The sequence below is a fragment of the Perognathus longimembris genome, chromosome 5 (assembly GCF_023159225.1).
Source record: "Perognathus longimembris pacificus isolate PPM17 chromosome 5, ASM2315922v1, whole genome shotgun sequence".
Lineage (NCBI taxonomy): Eukaryota > Metazoa > Chordata > Mammalia > Rodentia > Heteromyidae > Perognathus > Perognathus longimembris.
Window position 1 is genome coordinate 10,086,986 of NC_063165.1, and position 17,013 is coordinate 10,103,998.

Below are 17,013 nucleotides of genomic sequence, written 5' to 3' on the forward strand. Positions count from 1 at the left end.
TCCTCACATGCAGAATGAAGAGGTTATATTTGAGGATCTTTTCCAACACATTTTAAAATCTAATCGAAAATGGGAAGGAAATAAAAATTACATAAGCCATGAAAGGGTTTTGTTTTTGTAATTGTTAATGTATATCTTAGGCTAGGCTCTGTGTCTCTCATGAACACATTACATTTTTATTGCAATAAAGAAAATTATTTTTTCCTGCCAATATTTCAAGGTAGAAAGACTTTCTCTAGACACAGACAAAAAAAAAGCTCAACCAGACAACACAATGTCAAGAGAAGAGATAATTCTCACTCAATAACCAAATTATAACAAATGTTCACTTTTTCAGAAGTATTATCATTTTCAATTTCTATGAGTCTATACATCCACAAAAACACATAGGCATAGGAAGCTTTTTGAAGTTAAAGAACTGGTTACATACATCCAACTTAGAAAATGAAAACTATATGGAGCTGGGAAGTATAGTCAGATGCTATTCCAAAAGAAGAACTTAGGTGTTCCTGTTAAAGAGATGCAAAAAGCAAAAGGTCAGCATACATTCATTTTCCTTTGACTTATTTCTCACTTTCTTGCCAAGATCAAACACCAGGGTTTCTATATGAACTGAGTCTATATGAACTAGAAATGAGTCACACATGGAGCTCAAGGTATTGTTCAAATGTGTAGCATTGGCAAAATTCTGGAAAACTATATCTTTCTATCACAAGATCCAGCTGTTTTATTGACTGAATCAGTTGTTCTAATTCAGAAAGATAATTAGCAAGATCCCAAACTCAGAGATGGCTGCTACAAACTGATGATGTAGGGTCTACTTTGTGTTGCTGCCCCAGACCCCAGGTCTTTTTCTAACTGGAAAAGAAAAAGAATTCTGGAAGGAAAACCATAGAATGGAGGACAGAAAATGCACTGTTGGCTTCACCAGGTTTAACCCGAATGTTGTAAGAGAAATCTCGCATCCTCTTGCCTCTTGAATGACTAAAGGAACAATATCTAGGTAGTGTGCCCACCAAGAGCTTCATGGACTCTACCAATCCCAGATAATGTTTAGGAAAGACAAAAATCTGTGCTCCTTTCCACCCACAAATATTATGGAAAGATGAAGAGAATCAGTAGCCTGGAAACGTTGAGGTTGGATAGAATAGACACTGAATGCACAGATCTGACATAGGTACTGGCGGGACAATGGGCATCTCAAGTGAAATAGCAGAGCCCAGTCCTTATCCAGAACTCAGTAAATGTGACACCAATTAAAGCCATAAGAACTCAGGGTGGCCATACAACAGCTGCTCCTGTACCTCCCTCCGCATGCCTCTTTCAACCTAAGATGACCTTTGGAATAAAAGGGACTGAAAAGAGTTGTAGGGAAGGATCCACATTAGCTGAACGTGAATGAAACCAACATATTCCAAACCAAAAGTGGGTTTTCTTCCATTGATAAGGTCCATTAATAAATGGGTACCTACCATTAAGCTGAGTTCTATTACTAAAAAGAAAAGTTTAAATTGTTATCACATACTGACTTTGTACAACCCCAGCTGCCTTCACAGGAAAAGGAGCATGCACAGAATCTCATGGAAATGCATTTTTGTGGCCCTAGCTCAGCCTCATAGGCTACAAAAGACTAAGCACTCTCTATGAAGGAAGAGAATGACATTGCCATAGTATCTTCTCAGATTTGAAAAGCTAGAAGGCCAAGGAACAACTCCTATTACTTAGCCTCTGACAGTGACTCAAAAAAGAAGAAAGGCAATGCAGCTAGTCTAGACTGATGTACACACCCACATCGTTTACCTCTGGATATACAAAGTCCAACTGAAGCTAAACTTCCCTGTGGAAAACATCTCTTTGTTCTCTGATTGCATCTGTCTCTCTATGCCCTCCATTGTTCTTGTCTCCTTTCTAAGGAAAACTCTTAGCTGCCCTGCAGTGCCCTTCAGAGGTCATAGAAGGACTTGAGGAACAGATTTGAATTGTCTTGATAACAAGCTTGGATGCAGTGTCCCCACTCAAGTCAATGCTTGTTCTGAGACCCTGAGACAGAAAGGGTGACCCAACTGCCTGCATTCTCGGACCCCCACCCCCAGCTGTTTGGTCTATTCTGTGGGAATCTGACACCCACAGGTACCAAGTGCAGGTGAGATTCCCTTCTCAGGGATTCACAGAATCTAGGTCACACATTCTCCTTCACTTCTTTGTACTTTTCTCCTTGAGATCAGGTACAAAATGAATCATCTTCATATTCCATCTTTAGGTTTATATGCTGGGTCACTCTATGCTGGATATTAAATGTCCAGCTTTTACAATTCAAAGCATATGCTTTTCCTTTCTTTCAAACAGCAAGCTATTGTAATTAATAGGTTCAAAGACCACTATACCTTTTATAGATTCACAAAAGTCTACCTAAGAGCTCAAAGCTCCAAATTTGACTCTTTTTTTCCCCTTCTCTCGATAGCATTCCTACCCTGAGTGCAATGCATATAAAAGCTCTTTAAAAGTAGGGGGCAAAAAAAAGATTGGGATTCATAAGATTTAAAAGTGGGGAATGCTCAAGAATTGGTGTCACAATGCTTCATCACTTCAGTGTTGACCTCACTTATCAAAGGCTGAGAAAGCATTCCTAACGTTAAAGAAGATTGAATTTAGCCACCCCAGACCACTCGATGTATAGGTTACATGATCCTAGGCAGCCACTCTCAAAAGTCTTTAAAAACTTTAAATGAAGATAAATCAGAAAAATCTCTGTATATCCTATGGCAATAGGTAATTCTGTGAACACCAAAGGTGCATTTCTTAGGGTTGAGATCCAAACAAGAAGTGCTACAGAATGCATTCCTGCAGACAACAAAAATTTAATTGAAGATATGATGATATCAGGTACCTGGAGTGGAACAAAGATAAATGAGGAAACATGAAGGACATCCTGTTAAAGGATCTAGGGAAATGAATGAGCGGACTCTACATGCTATGGTCCCTGAAGGGCTTTCAGGAGGGGTCGCAATGTGGAGCCAGTTCAAAGCATTAAAGGGGCCCAGGGAAGTAGGCTGGGTAAAGAAGAGCTCCAGAGTCATCAGTAGGGATGAAGGTGATAGCCATACTACCAAGTTGTATTTCAGTGGCTAAATTTTCTCCATCCCATGATTCTCTAGTTCTTAGGCACAAGTCAATGTGACCACTGTCCTGAAAATGAATATAGCAATCAACATTCAACCCCTCTGATCACTTTGTAACTACTCCAAAGATATATACCTGAAAGATAGTCCATGGATTCTGAGTGAGCTCAGAAAAATGGTAAAACTCAGACAAACGGTGCCCAAATCATCAGTTCTTCAATGCAAGAACCAACTATTCACAAAGAGAGTACACAGGTAAATAATACAAGAATCTCCCTTCTGAGGCTCAAAGTGGTAGCCTTGATCAAAAGAGCTCAAAGACAGTACTCAGGCCCTGAGTTCAAGTCCCACAACCAAAACAAAAAGAATCTCTGTTGACCTGCCTGAGTGGAATTAATAGTGGTGATCAGAGTTTATACTCTGTTCTCAGATCTCAGTAACCTTGCACAAATAGCTGACTAATCAAAGCAGCAAAAACTTGAATAGAATTCTATCTCTACTCCTTAAAAGGACACTTCTGGGTTAGCTCAAGAGTAGAAAAGGATAGTCTAGTGCTAGTAGTACTCAAGGTTATAACCCTAGCTACATAGGAGGCTAGGATCTAGGTTCAAAACCAGCCTAGCCAGACAAATCAGATTCTTCTTTACAATTAACCAGAAAAAAAAAAGCCAGAATCAGTAGTGGAGCTCAAGTGGTAAAGCACCAGTCTTGAGTGGAAAAGCTACGCAAGGGCACAAGGTCCAAAGTTCATACCCCAGTACTGGCACACAAAAAAAGAGAAATTTTTTAAAAAGAGTAGAAAAATGAGACATTAAAGATGTGACTGCTTAGTCCTTCTTATCTAAAACACAAACAAACATTGAGCCAGACATTGGTGGCTCAGGCCTAGCTACTTAGCTACTTAGGAGGCTGAGGTCTGAGGATCAAGGTTCAAAGCCAGCCTGGGCAGGAAAGTCCATGAGACTCTTATCTCCAGTTAACCACAAGAAAACCAGGATTGGAACTGATCGTCAAGTGATACAGTGCTAGCCTTAAACATAACATGCTCAGGGACAGAGCCCAGGCCCTGAATTTAAGCCCCACACGGAAATTTTTTTTTAAATTGAGACCGTGATCCCATGGAACTACAGGAATGATTTGATCAAGCTAAGAAAGCCAATATGATAATGATAATAGCAATAATAATAAATAACAACTCCATTATTTCCTCAGAAATCCATTTTCTTCATATTTTATATTTTCCTAAATGTGCTTTACAAAAAGACTTCTAAAGCTTACTTAGTGGTTCTATACATAAAATGGAAATTTTAATTTATGAAATAATACTACCACTATTCCTTTTCTTCCTATTCCATATAAAAATATATTCAACAATGTCACAGAGCACTTCAGGTGTCTTGGAATAAGATACCAAATGATTTTAAAGTAGAAAACTATGCAAAATGTAATAAGTATATTATGTTATAAGCTATGCTAGAGCTCCTATATACTAATTTGTTGGGAGAAAAAAATAACATTGATGGTGCACACATCAGAGTAGATTGCCAAAATTGTTCACTTAAATGTCCCAAGAAGTAAAGAGCTGGATGCTGAAGTTCTCAATTTACAATGGCAAGTCCATGGGACATTCCCAATCTGATGCCAGGCTGGACACCAGTGTGAAGCCAATTTTAGAGGTTGAGATTTTGAGTTTGTACAAACTCAAATCAGATCCTAATACAGAGCTGTCCCTATCCCTTGAAAAAAAAAATTACCTCTTACCCCACACCATGTTTTCCCTCTGAAGCAGCATACTATACATACAGAACAAAAAGAATTTTATTAATACATCCTACTCCTTCCAGGGCAAAATGTGCAACAGGACAAAGATATAAGGAGAGATGATATAATTGAAATTCAGGCTCACACTAGCAGCAAGAAATCAAATATTTGGGGTTAATCCCAAGAAAGCAACATGAAGTGAACAATTATAACAAGGAAGACAGGAAAGGAAACGACAAGGGAAATTAATAGAAGACAAAAGAAATGGGGACTCATGAAGGGCATACCTGATACGCAGAAATAAAGAAGAGGGGTGCCATCCTGCAAGACCAAGCAAAGCATGCCCCTTTCAAAAGTGTGACAGCTGTAATTAAACTAATGTTTTCTTCTAACAAAAGAGTGACACACATACATACATACACAAACATATATATGCCCACCTACACACACATTTTATCTTTTAATAATGTCAGGAGTAGTATAAGTGTCAGTAACATATTTCATTATTATAAAATCATTAACAAGTAGATTTTCCCATCAGGCTTGTCCTCACAGGGACTTGTTACAAGTGGGCACACACACACTCAGATGTGACAAGATGCTGTAGTGAGCCTTCTCTCCTTGTGCCTGAGGATCTATTCTTTACAGAACATGACATCATTGTCACAATGCCAGTTCTTAGAGAAACCCTGAAACATGATGAATGGGGAAATTAATAATAATAATAACTAATAAACAGGCAGCAAAAATGCATGTTTTAAATATGTGTAGGATCTATTCAAACTACAATGCTCTTCTAGCCACCCCAAAGGAATTGTTGTACAGAAAGTCACATGATGATGCAAAGAACCATCAAAATTTGCCACTGTGTCTTTTTTCTTCCAGAACAAAAATGAAAAGGTCAAGTGGCATAGAATTACAACATTCTCATTGTTGCAGTGAAGTTTTTATTCTAAAGAAAGAGTACTAACAACTTGTCATGCATTAAAATTTGTGTTTTGGATACATCAACTCACTGAATCAATAAATTCTCACAACAGCTCAATGAAAAAAGATTCTCCATTGTCCAATTGTATAGATTGGAACACTGAGTCTAAGAAAAGATAAACACCTTATCCAGTGTATCCCAGATACTAAGTAGCATAGTTGGTTTAAACACCAGTGTTCTGGTGCTGGGTGCCAATTCAGAACTGTAATGAAAAGCCACAGAGCCAGCCATTAAATTATGAAACACGGGCTGGGGATATGGCCTAGAGGCAAGGGTGCCCGCCTCACATACATGAAGCCCTGGGTTCAATTCCTCAGCACCACATATATAGAAGGCCAGGAGTGGTGCTGTGGCTCAAGTGGTAGAGTGCTAGCCTTGAGCAAAAAGGAAACCAGGGACAGTGCTCAGGCCCTGAGTCCAAGCGCCAGGACTGGCAAAAAAAAAAAAAAAAAATTCTGAAACACTATCCACCAGAAACAAACAAGAGGGTCTAGGGACAGGGCTACCAGCGGTGTTTTCAAGCAGCAAGTCACAATAGGATGCTGTAGGATTCCTTCCCCAACCATGCTGTTTGTTTCTGGAGAAAAGCAGCTAGTTGCATCTTATGTTATGTCACTTTCTGAGTCTAGCCATCATGTATAAAAATAATGTTTGTATGGTTCTATAAATACAAAGTTCATAAAAACCCCAAGCTAGAAGTTCTAGAAAGTTACTGTAATTTGGGGTCTGATTCAGAAATGCAATTTTAATATACTTGACATACCTTTCATCTTGACACTATAAAAGTCATGGAAATGAATGAACAGGAGCCCTGCCCATGTCACTCTGTGAGATGCCACTCTACGCTGAGAGATGACCTTCAGTGTTTCATTTCCTGTGGATCTGACAGCATATAGTTTACTCGAGCAGAGGCTGGTAGGGACCTTAAAGGTCATCTTTCTTTGTGACTACAGCAAAATCTGGGAAGCAGAAAGGTCAGCTCCCATATCTTGCCATTTTCTTTTTGACAGTTGGAGACAAAAGAAATCATTGTTTGTAACCAACATCTATGAAATCGTCTATAAAAACTTTATTTTTGTTCACTCTAACACTTTAAAGGAAAAACCCCACATACTTAGAAATAATTTTTAAGATAGCTATGCATTAAGGCAGTATTGAATTTGGGGATTTCCTTTTTATAGAAAATATTAATTGGGACACATTGTGAGGATAAGATCTATGACTCCCTATCTATCCAAAACAGGGAAGAGAAGGCAGAGGATTCAAGCACTAATTTCCTTGCTGTGTTTCATATACAATCCATACTAGTAGGCTCTCTTCAACTATTTAAATGCAAACTAAAATGAAATATCTAAACAAATACCTGAGAGTTGAAATAAAACAACCACTTAATGTATTTTTTATAGGAAAAAGTTACAGAAGCTATCCATAGTGATTTTTTTTTTAATTAAGAAACAAGATGTAGATGATTTCCAGTGACAGCAATTGGGTTTGGGATTTCAAAAAGAAGGAGTTCAAGATAGGTTTTTCTACTTAGGAAGATACTGGTGTCTCCAATAATATTCTCTCCATCTATGTAATGGGTATAACCATTCTTTCCTCAGAAGGAAATTGTAAAGCTGATAGATAATCTTGTACATAAACTCCTTCTTTCATCCTCTCCTTTAAAAAATCAGAAAGGTTTTATACCAAACCTACCTTCTCTTGAAATAAATTTCTAAGCAAAGTTTGGAAAACTTTATCACAATACTATCTATCATGATGACACTGTAAAATATTCATTTGATCTTAGTAACAACACAAACTTTACGTGGTATAATGCTAAAAATCATTATATGTCATTTGTGATATACTTTCATCTACCCTTTTGTTTTGAAGTACAAGTCATGAAAAACACTTAGGAATTGTTATTTTCTGATTCAGAACACCTTGCTCAATTCACTGAATCAACAAGTTACCATTTGGGATACAATAACAAGCTTGACCTGGCTTTTCATTTGTAGTAGTGCTGGAAATGAACATGTATATTAAATCCTGTTAAAACATGCTAAAAAAGAACTAGTTTTCTGCAAAGAACTAGATCTTCAGTAGTTATACATCTAAAACCTACATTGGTTGATGCATTTGACTTTCAAATGAAGTAGAAAAAAATTTTAAGTACTACTTGAATAACCTGTCTCAAGCCCTTTGGGGACAAAATGGAGTATACATTTTTAAAAACAAATGCTGCTCATTGATCATGTTAGCCAAGGATCATGTTAGTCATTTAGAACACATTTCTTCCTGGGAGGTACTTACAACCTAGAAAAATAACACAGCAGGGTGCTGACCTCTCCCTTCCAGCCATGTTTAGTTATATGCTTGAGGAAAGCGATAATTCCAGCACTTATATAATCTTTTCCAAAGGCTCTAGCTTTCCAGAGGGTTTTCTTTATGTTGTAGTAAAAATTCAGAACTTCAGCTCTATCCATCTGGCCACTTTGTGGGGCAAGGGCAGTGCTGGGGCTTGAACTTAAGGTCTTGGCTCTTGTTTGGCTGTTTTGTTCAAAGCTGATGCTCTATCACTGGAGCCATACTTCCACTTCTGGATTGTTGTTGGTTATTGGAAATAAGAGTGCCACAGATTTGACTGGCCAGGCTAGTTTTTGAACTATGGCTTTCAGATCTCAGCCTCCTGAGTAGCTAGGATTTCTTATTGTAATGAGCCACCAGAACTGCTACTTGATCATTTTAAGTGTACAATACAGAATTGTTAATAATAGGTGAGATGTTCTAAAGTAGATGTTAGAACTTACTCATTTTGCATAACTGAAACTTGATACCCATTAGACTGCCTTGCCCTTCCTCTTTTCCTCTCCCTGCCCTGGCCCACCACCATTTCTACTCTCTGTTTCTACAAGTTTGACTATCTTAGATGCCTTCTCTAAGCGAAATCATGCAGTCATTGTCATTCTCAATGTTCTTCTCAGTAGAGAATGTTTTTAAATCAACCTCATCAAAAAGAAGGGCATAGAAATCCCAGTAAACAGAAATTTATCACACAAAGATCTTATCTTGGCTAGAAAAAAATGACAGTAAATTGCATTTCATTGAACCATCTTCGTACTGTGCATGTGAATGTAGACAAAGTATAATTGTAAGGGAGACATATTTATATATCTGTTATATGCCTATGCATAACATTTTATGACCATAATTCCATTTTCTTTTGTATCGTGTCATCATTTTTGCTATGTAGTTCACTACCACCTTATTTTCCATTTCAACCACAGCTGCATCATTGCTGCTGCCAGAATCTCTATGTTTCTTTTTTGGAGAAAATATACAACTTAAAATTGTGTTTTTTTCTTTTTTTTTATCAGAAAGGAAAGTCATCAAGACTTAGATTTTATTTTAGGAACAAAGTAAGGTTTCATGGGAGAAAAAAACAAAGCGTTGGTGTAGAGAAGGTTTGTTCATTTTCTATAGCATTACTGAAGTGTCCATATGCCTTGATAAATCTATCAATGTTTGGATCATCTCAATGGGGGAAAATGCCTTAACTTAACTCTATTTTGGTGTCTCGGCAAAGGTAAGTTGTCTATATTGAGAGCCTTGAGATTTCTATAACTGGGTAGTTTCATATGGTTGGTTTTTGTAAATGAAATTGTTAAGTTTGCTCAGATAACTTACTGCCTTTGTTTTGTTTCCTTATGTTGAAAAGGTGGGTGGGCCAATGGGTGGAGGAGGAGGAGGTGATGGGAAATTACCAGTTTGTGACAGAGTTGCCTTAAGACAGGAATCTTGTGGCTATAAAAATGTAGGCAAGAGGCAAGTCAACTGAAGATGGAAGCCGTTCTATTCACTGATGCTGTATTGTTTCATACTCTTTAGTGTCTCTCTTTCAATGCCATCATGGAAGAACTGGGAATTTCACTGAAGAATCAGAAAAAATTAAAGAAAAAGTCAAGAACTAAGGGGAAATCTTCTTTCACAAGTATCCTTACATGTCATCAGAGACGGACTCAGAGGAAAGAGACTGTGGCCTGATTCAAGAAAGCTCCTTTGGGAACTTTCCCAGAAAAGAGTTTTTGAAGGCAGACGTTCTGATGAGTGTGAGATGTCTTTCCATATATTTATATCCATAACTCATTATGGATATAGGTATAAGAAATGCTAAATTTTTAAAGTTCGTGAAGAGAGATATAATTAGGGAAGTGGCACCAATTCTTCTGAAATGAATTTGTATGCGCACCTATTTTGCATTTTTCTCTTTGGCCCCCAATAAATTGCTGTGTGTGCTTTCTTAATAATAAAAAGTAAATGTTGTTTTCTTTTTCCAGAATGTTCAAGTCCTGTTTTGTTCCCCATTACTTGTTCACATTTATAGTACTTGATTGATGAGTGTTGTCAGCTGTTGAGGTTGCTATTCTGAAGGATCTGTCATCTGTTAAGACACATAATCATTTTGCTCTACAAAGTGCCTAATTGTTATATAGAGTAAAGTAAAACCATTCATCTTTGAGTCCTGACATACAATTTTATAGTTTAAATGGTATCCACACATTAGTGTATTGAAAAAAGATGCAAAGTATATTCAAAAGCTAAAAGTGTTTATCCCATTCTAGGGTACTATGTAAGTTACCATAATGAGAAAGATGGACATAGTTCCTATCCTTATACCAGTTTATATTAAACAAAGATGGCAAAAGCTGTCAGCGTAGGATTGCACTTTCTTTGTGGAAGTCAGAAGCAGAATGAGCATGCAGGCCTAGGTACCTACATGGAGGAACAAATAGGTTAAGAGCTCAGGATGACTCAAGCATGACAAGTGACCTAAGATAGGGAAAGCAGGTGTCCAGCGATAAAGGAGCAGCATGTTCAAAGCTACTGAACAAGAGATGAGGTTAGAATGTTAGAGGAAAAGGAGTGTGGGCTAGCTAAAATATAAAATGCAAGAAGGTGCAGTATTCCTGACAGGTAGCAACCACTCTGGCCGTCAAGAGAACACAAACTAAAGAAAAGGGCAATGGGAGGAAGAGAGAGAAGTCACATCAGAAAACTCCTCCAGTGATGGAAAGAAAGAATGTCAGAGCCTGAGCTAGAGCAAAGGTAGAGACCACAGGAAAATGGGGGAAACTTTGATGTCTAATCTAGACAGTCAGAAAGTGGTTCCTAAAGCAAGAGTGGGATCAAGGAAAAGTACAAGGTTGAGGGGGTTGACTCAATGGGGAATTGGAATGAAATTCATTTTTTGGAAAAACAATGAAAAAAGAACAGGAATTGACTTACTACTTTAGTTACTTAATCCCACTGGGTTTGTTTTAGTATTATTTTATGATTCCAAGGAACTTTTAATCTAATCCCATGAAAATTTAAGTCAAAAAATATTTGCAGATATGACAAGAAAAACAAAAGACTTTAAAAACAGCAATAAAATATTGTAACAGGTATTTTGCCATATTAAAATCAATTATCAGATTTGAAATTATTCTGAATTGGCATGTAAAACAAACAGAAAAAAAATTGATTCAGAAAGAATACCATGGGCTGGAAATGTGGCTTAGTGGTAGAGTGCTTGTCTAGCATGCATGAAGCCTTGGGTTCGATTCCTCAGTACCACATAAACAGAAGAAAAAGAATACTCTGGGAAGCCAGGCATCAGTGGCGCTCAGTCCTGTGACACTAGCTACTCAGGAAGCTGAGGTCTGAGGATTATGGTTCAAAGCCAGCACAAGGAGAAAAAGCCCATGAGACTCTTATATCCAATTAACCACATAAAGCCAGAAATAGAGCTGTGGCTCAAGTGGTAGAGCACCAGTCTTGAACAAAAGAGCTCAGAGACAGCACCCAGTTTCTGAGCTCAAGCCCCAGTACCAGCACACACACATACAAAAGAGCACATTAGGATGCTAATATTAACCCCTCTGTACATCACCTTGACAATAATTTGTTTTTAAATTTACAAAGCATATATGACTCTAAATTAGCTGTAGATTCTTTAAAATGATAACATATTAGAAAGGAAAATTCAAAGTTTACTTTGCTAAAAATTATGTGTGAATCATTTGCTTTGTATTGTCAAAGATTTCCTCCCAAATACCAACTTTTCTTTCATTTTTGAAAATATCACTCATCTTTTCACATTCTTTTACAGTAATTTATGAGAAAAGCTGATCGGCATCTAATATCTAACATATAGTGTACGCCAATCTGGGATTTAGCTATTTTAAGGCCCCATAACCATTCTGGTCTCTACTCTGTAGATGGATTTTCATTCAATGTATATAATGCTTGCGGTGAGAAACCACTGAAAAATATATTGAGGGAAGTAAAATTGCAGAAGAGACCTTTTTTATCAACTACTAAATGTAGTTTGTAATCACTTTTCTAACACGTTCATAGACCCATCTGTGTCCAGTGCATGTGTCTGTGTATCTATGTGTGTTTGAATAGTAAAGAATAGAGTATGCTAGTATCTTTAGAGTGATAAAAGAAGAATATCATAAGAATCTGGATGCTGTTGCAGAAAAATCCCAGGAACAGCCATTAATCTTTGAGATTATTTTTCACCCCATTCACTAAAGAACTGTGACTCATTCAGAGTTATATACAAATCAATGGCAAAGTTAATTAAAAACTAGGTCTAACATTTCTTCATTTGGCAATTTCTTGAGGCTAGCAGAAAAAAAAAGATGGCTCAGGTGAGATATTCATGAAGAAAGGAGAAGGGTCAGTATTGAGTAAAAGATGATGATCACAGTTAAGATTTATTTTCCTTTCAAGCTGCAAGTCTGAACATTTATTATAGAAAACTAAAAGGAAGAGACATTTGCCTTTCCTCCCTGCGAGTATAGGTACACCTGTAATTTAACTCTTTGCTTTCTCAAAAGAACAAAATGAGTTTGTAATCACGAAGCTGGAAGGCTTGCTCGCTTTCAAAGCCAGGATGTCTGTGAGGAATTGCTGGGTCTGCTCAGGGAAGGCATCACCGGAAGCAACACATGCTATGTGAGGCTTGAACAAGCCTTCGTGGGCCAAGGATGTCCAAAGGAAAAGAGTGTCCAAATGTACAAGGCTAGTGTAAGCCAGCCATTCCACCAAGTATCTAGATTGCCTGCAAAGGTACCTCTTGAGATAGAGAAGGGCTCATACATGGGATTAGAAAGCCACACTAGTCCTAGTCCTTTATATGTAGGAATATTCTTTCCTTTTGTGTATCAAAAGAATATGGTGGCTTAGAAGAAGCAGGATACTATAGGACTGGTGAATCTACCAAAGTTGAGTCATATGTCCTCTACCTTGTTTAAGAAACAACTAACCTTAAATCATCCTGACAATTTCACATTGAGAAATCCAGAAACGCACAACCTGGCATTGCAATAAGTACCTTCACTGCCATGTCTCAGGTCTGCCAGAGGGACTTGCTTCATAAAAATTTCTTCAATCTTAGGGAGCCTTCTTAGTTAGGGGAGACTCCACAATGGACTGACACCCCGGAATTCTATGGTGTGTTGGCTTGTTTATAATCACAATTCTTGTTTTATCCACACTCCCCCGTCCTTCCTCATCCCTTTCTCAGTGTGAGAGGAACTACATATCCTATAGTATGTCCTTAAGGGCGGGATATTATATCATTCCACAGGTTAAATGATCCCCTTTTCTCACCATATGTACCAAAATATGTCATACCATATCTTTTTCATTCATCTTCCAGCTTCCTCTGCTAAGAACGCCACTAAATAAGTTTAAATCTTTACTAAGGATAAAAAAAATAGGGTCCCATCTAAAGGTGTTGGTGGAAGGGAAGGAATCTCCACCCTCTGTCAAAATCATCCAGGGTAACCCAAGATTCTCCAGCAACCAATGTCAGAGTAACCTTGAGATTTCATTTTGCCGTTATAGAAAAGTTTTACACACACACACACACACACACACACACACACACACACACACACACACACCCCTATATGAATGTATCCATTACCTTTGACTTCTCGGGGCTCTGCTTCAGTAGCCTGTCAAGATCTTCTTGTGGTCAGATAACGACGACAACTATAATTTCAGCTATCATCTAATAAGCATCCATTGAATCTTGGTGCTCAGAGCAAGCTCATACAACACTGACAAGCCATCTTAAGGTAAACATTGTTCTTGTAGTTAGAAAATGAGTTTTTAAAAGTTTGATCACTTTGCCAATGACAGTTCACTATCACGTGGCACACGGTGAGGGTGCATCATAACTCCTCCCACAACATCACAACAGCATCCTGCTGCCTCTTAACTCTTGAGACAATGTTATCCACCAGCCCCATGCATGCACAATCTCAAATATCCGCCTGGCCTCTGCGTATGCGGTTGATACTTTGCATGTATCATCTCCCTTACAGAAAAGGAAACTTAGGGGAAGAAGTTAAGTATCTCTTAAGTATCTATTGATTCTTCAGAACCACGATTCTAACTTGAACCTGCCAGTGTCTACAGCCTGGGATCTCAATAAGGTATTACACAATCGTTGCTCTGTGTTCAATTACAAATTTAGATTCAATTCTCAAAGGACCCTCCAGAAGGTAATTAGTCATCTCCCAATCTCTCCTTATAGAATAGATATAAAGACAGCCATGAATATATACTGAAGTCAGTACTTAAGAAGCCAATGCATTTCCAAAACAGTGAGCAGAGGTCATTTCTAATGTTCAATAGTAGATAAAATGGACTCTCCACCACATATCTTGGAAACTGTCTTAATGATTTGAAATTACAGCTTGAATACTTCTCGTTCCTGAAGAAAGCCATTCAGTCATACTTAATATGCATTGGTGGTAGCAGGGAACTGGTAGCTCATGCCTATAATACTAGCTACTCAAGAGATTGAGATCATCTGAGGGTCTTAATTTAAAGCCAACCCCAGCAGGTAAGTTTGTGAAACTTTTATCTCCAATAAACTACCAAAAAGCCAGAAATGGAGCTGTGGTTCAAGTGGTAGAGTGCTACCTTTGTGCATAAAACTCAGACACAGCAACCAGACCCTGAGTTCAAGTTCCAGCACTGTCACACCAAAATATAACTAGGAACATAAGAATGGCATCATATGATTATTCCTCTGAGGACTTCAAGGTTCATCAGGTACCAGCTAACCCATTGTAGACATTAGATGCAAAGTCCAAGCTGAATCTAAACTCCTAGATAGAAGAATCCAAATGCTTCTCTTAAATTCCAATCATGCTATACAATTTGTTCAGCCATTGGAACTCACTGGATGACGAATAAGCATCCTCATGAGCATGTACCACACTGTACCAAAATCGCTTGATACTGGCTTTGAAGTTCACAAAATTGTTGCTTCTGAGAGTATTGTAATGTTATAGATCAAATTTTGGAAGTAAAGTTTTACTGAGACACTTAATTTTTATAGGCCATAATTGCTTATGACATTAAGTTTTCTTCAGATATCAAGCAACACCATAAACATCTGGCCCACAGTAAACATATGAGTGTCAATACTACAGCAAGAGACCTGGTAGGCATAGAAATTCAAGAGAATGAACACACAGGAGATTAAAAAAAATTCAAGTAACCAACATCTAAGAGAATACTAAATACTGTAATATCTTTAGTACTTGTGGGTCCCTCATTAGGCTACTTCCCCAATATTTCTAAAGAGGAAAAGAGCTTTTCCTTGTCTCCATGATGAATTCTGTACGTAAAGTAGCAAATTAAAATGAGACCGTTTTTAATAAAGCCTACCAAGATTTGAAAGTAATTTGGTGGCATTAAGCCTAATAAACCAATTCACCACATTTTCATTAAAGCTTTAACAAATGATGCTCAAAACTCCCGTGTAGGGATGGAATGGAATCTGTATTGTCTCCAAGGAACCGAAATAACAAATGACAGCTAGAATTTTCAGCTCATCATAACAAATATATAATTAGTTTTGACCTTTTGGTAACATCCCAACAAATATAGCAATTCATAAGCATGCATGTTGCAAATGAGATTAATTGTAAGGGATTCTTCCACTGAAATGTTTAATGATCTCATCATACAGATTTCCTGGATGATTTCCTTATGACTTCCTCCTAAAAATAACGCTAGTAGAAGCCACGCACCCAGTGAAAATTTTATCAAACCAACTTCTACAAGTATAGCTAGATAATGTTCATATTTTCCCATTTATAGGCAAGCCTGCTCTATACTCCTCTTTCCCTACCCGCACCTCATTGGACCTGAACTTGAGGGGAAGACTCAGGGCCAAAGGCTGAGGGTGTGTCTCCATGGCAGAATGCTTGCCTAACAGGCCTAAAGCTCAGGTTCCATCTCAGTGCTGCAGGAGAATAATGAGAGACTTGCAAGTCTAAATGTTATTGATTATATGAAAGTTTCCCTGTGTGCCTCTTAGCTCTTTGTCTTCTGTTGAATGATTTGATCTTAAACGTATTTATTCATGTTGATAACTTGTATAATCATTTTGTTTCCTATCTAAATCTGTCTCTCCATTACCACTCTTGGTGATTGGCTCACACAAATAGGATTTTACAACTGTCAAGTGTTTGAATAACTGAACTCACGGCCATTGAATTATCTCCCAAAATATAAAACTTCATTTATTTTTCCTGCATTCTGAACCTTTGCTGAACAGAACTTAGATTTCTCCTTTTCCCTTCCAATCTCCCTCTTTGGGTTTTCTAAATCTTCTTTTCTCCCTGAATGTATAATAAACTCTGAAAGTCTAACTCAGATTCTAGTATGTTAAAGTTATATAGCATGTTAACACAGATGGCTGGCTGCACATCCACAGGTTTTTGTTTGTTTGTTTCTTGTTGTTGTTGTTTTGCTGCTGGTCCATGGGCTTGAACTCAGGATCTGGACACTGTCCCTGAGCCTCTTTGTGCTCAAGGCTAGTGTACTACCATTTGAGCCACAACACCACTTGTGGCCTTTTCTGAGTAGTTTATTGGAGATAAGAGTCTCATGAACTTTCCCTCCTGGACTGGCTTCAAACTACCATCTTCATATCTCAGCCTCCTGAGTAGTTAGGATTACAGGCATGAGCCACCAGTGCCTGGCTACATACACAAAATTTAAGAGAAAAAGAAAAAGTGGAGGAGAAAAGAAAGAAAGAAAGGAATGAGGGAGGAAGAGAGGGAGGAGAGAGAGAGAAAT

General features: G+C 37.9%; 1 protein-coding gene across 8 annotated transcripts in view; it reads left to right on the forward strand.

Annotated features, from left to right (window-relative positions):
- Grik1 (glutamate ionotropic receptor kainate type subunit 1) overlaps positions 1 to 10,180 on the forward strand; it is a 369,068-nt gene extending 358,888 nt beyond the window's left edge. For 5 of the 8 annotated variants that reach the window (XM_048346337.1, XM_048346342.1, XM_048346339.1 and 2 more), the window contains one exon: positions 9,742 to 10,180. In XM_048346337.1, coding sequence (XP_048202294.1) covers positions 9,742 to 9,897 — 156 coding nt within the window. In that variant the 3' untranslated portion in view covers positions 9,898 to 10,180. Of the gene's footprint in view, positions 1 to 9,230; positions 9,318 to 9,741 lie in introns of all 8 variants that reach the window. The other 3 variants (XM_048346335.1, XM_048346336.1, XM_048346344.1) reach the window with 2 other exon arrangements.
- The last annotated feature ends 6,833 nt before the right edge of the window (positions 10,181 to 17,013 follow it).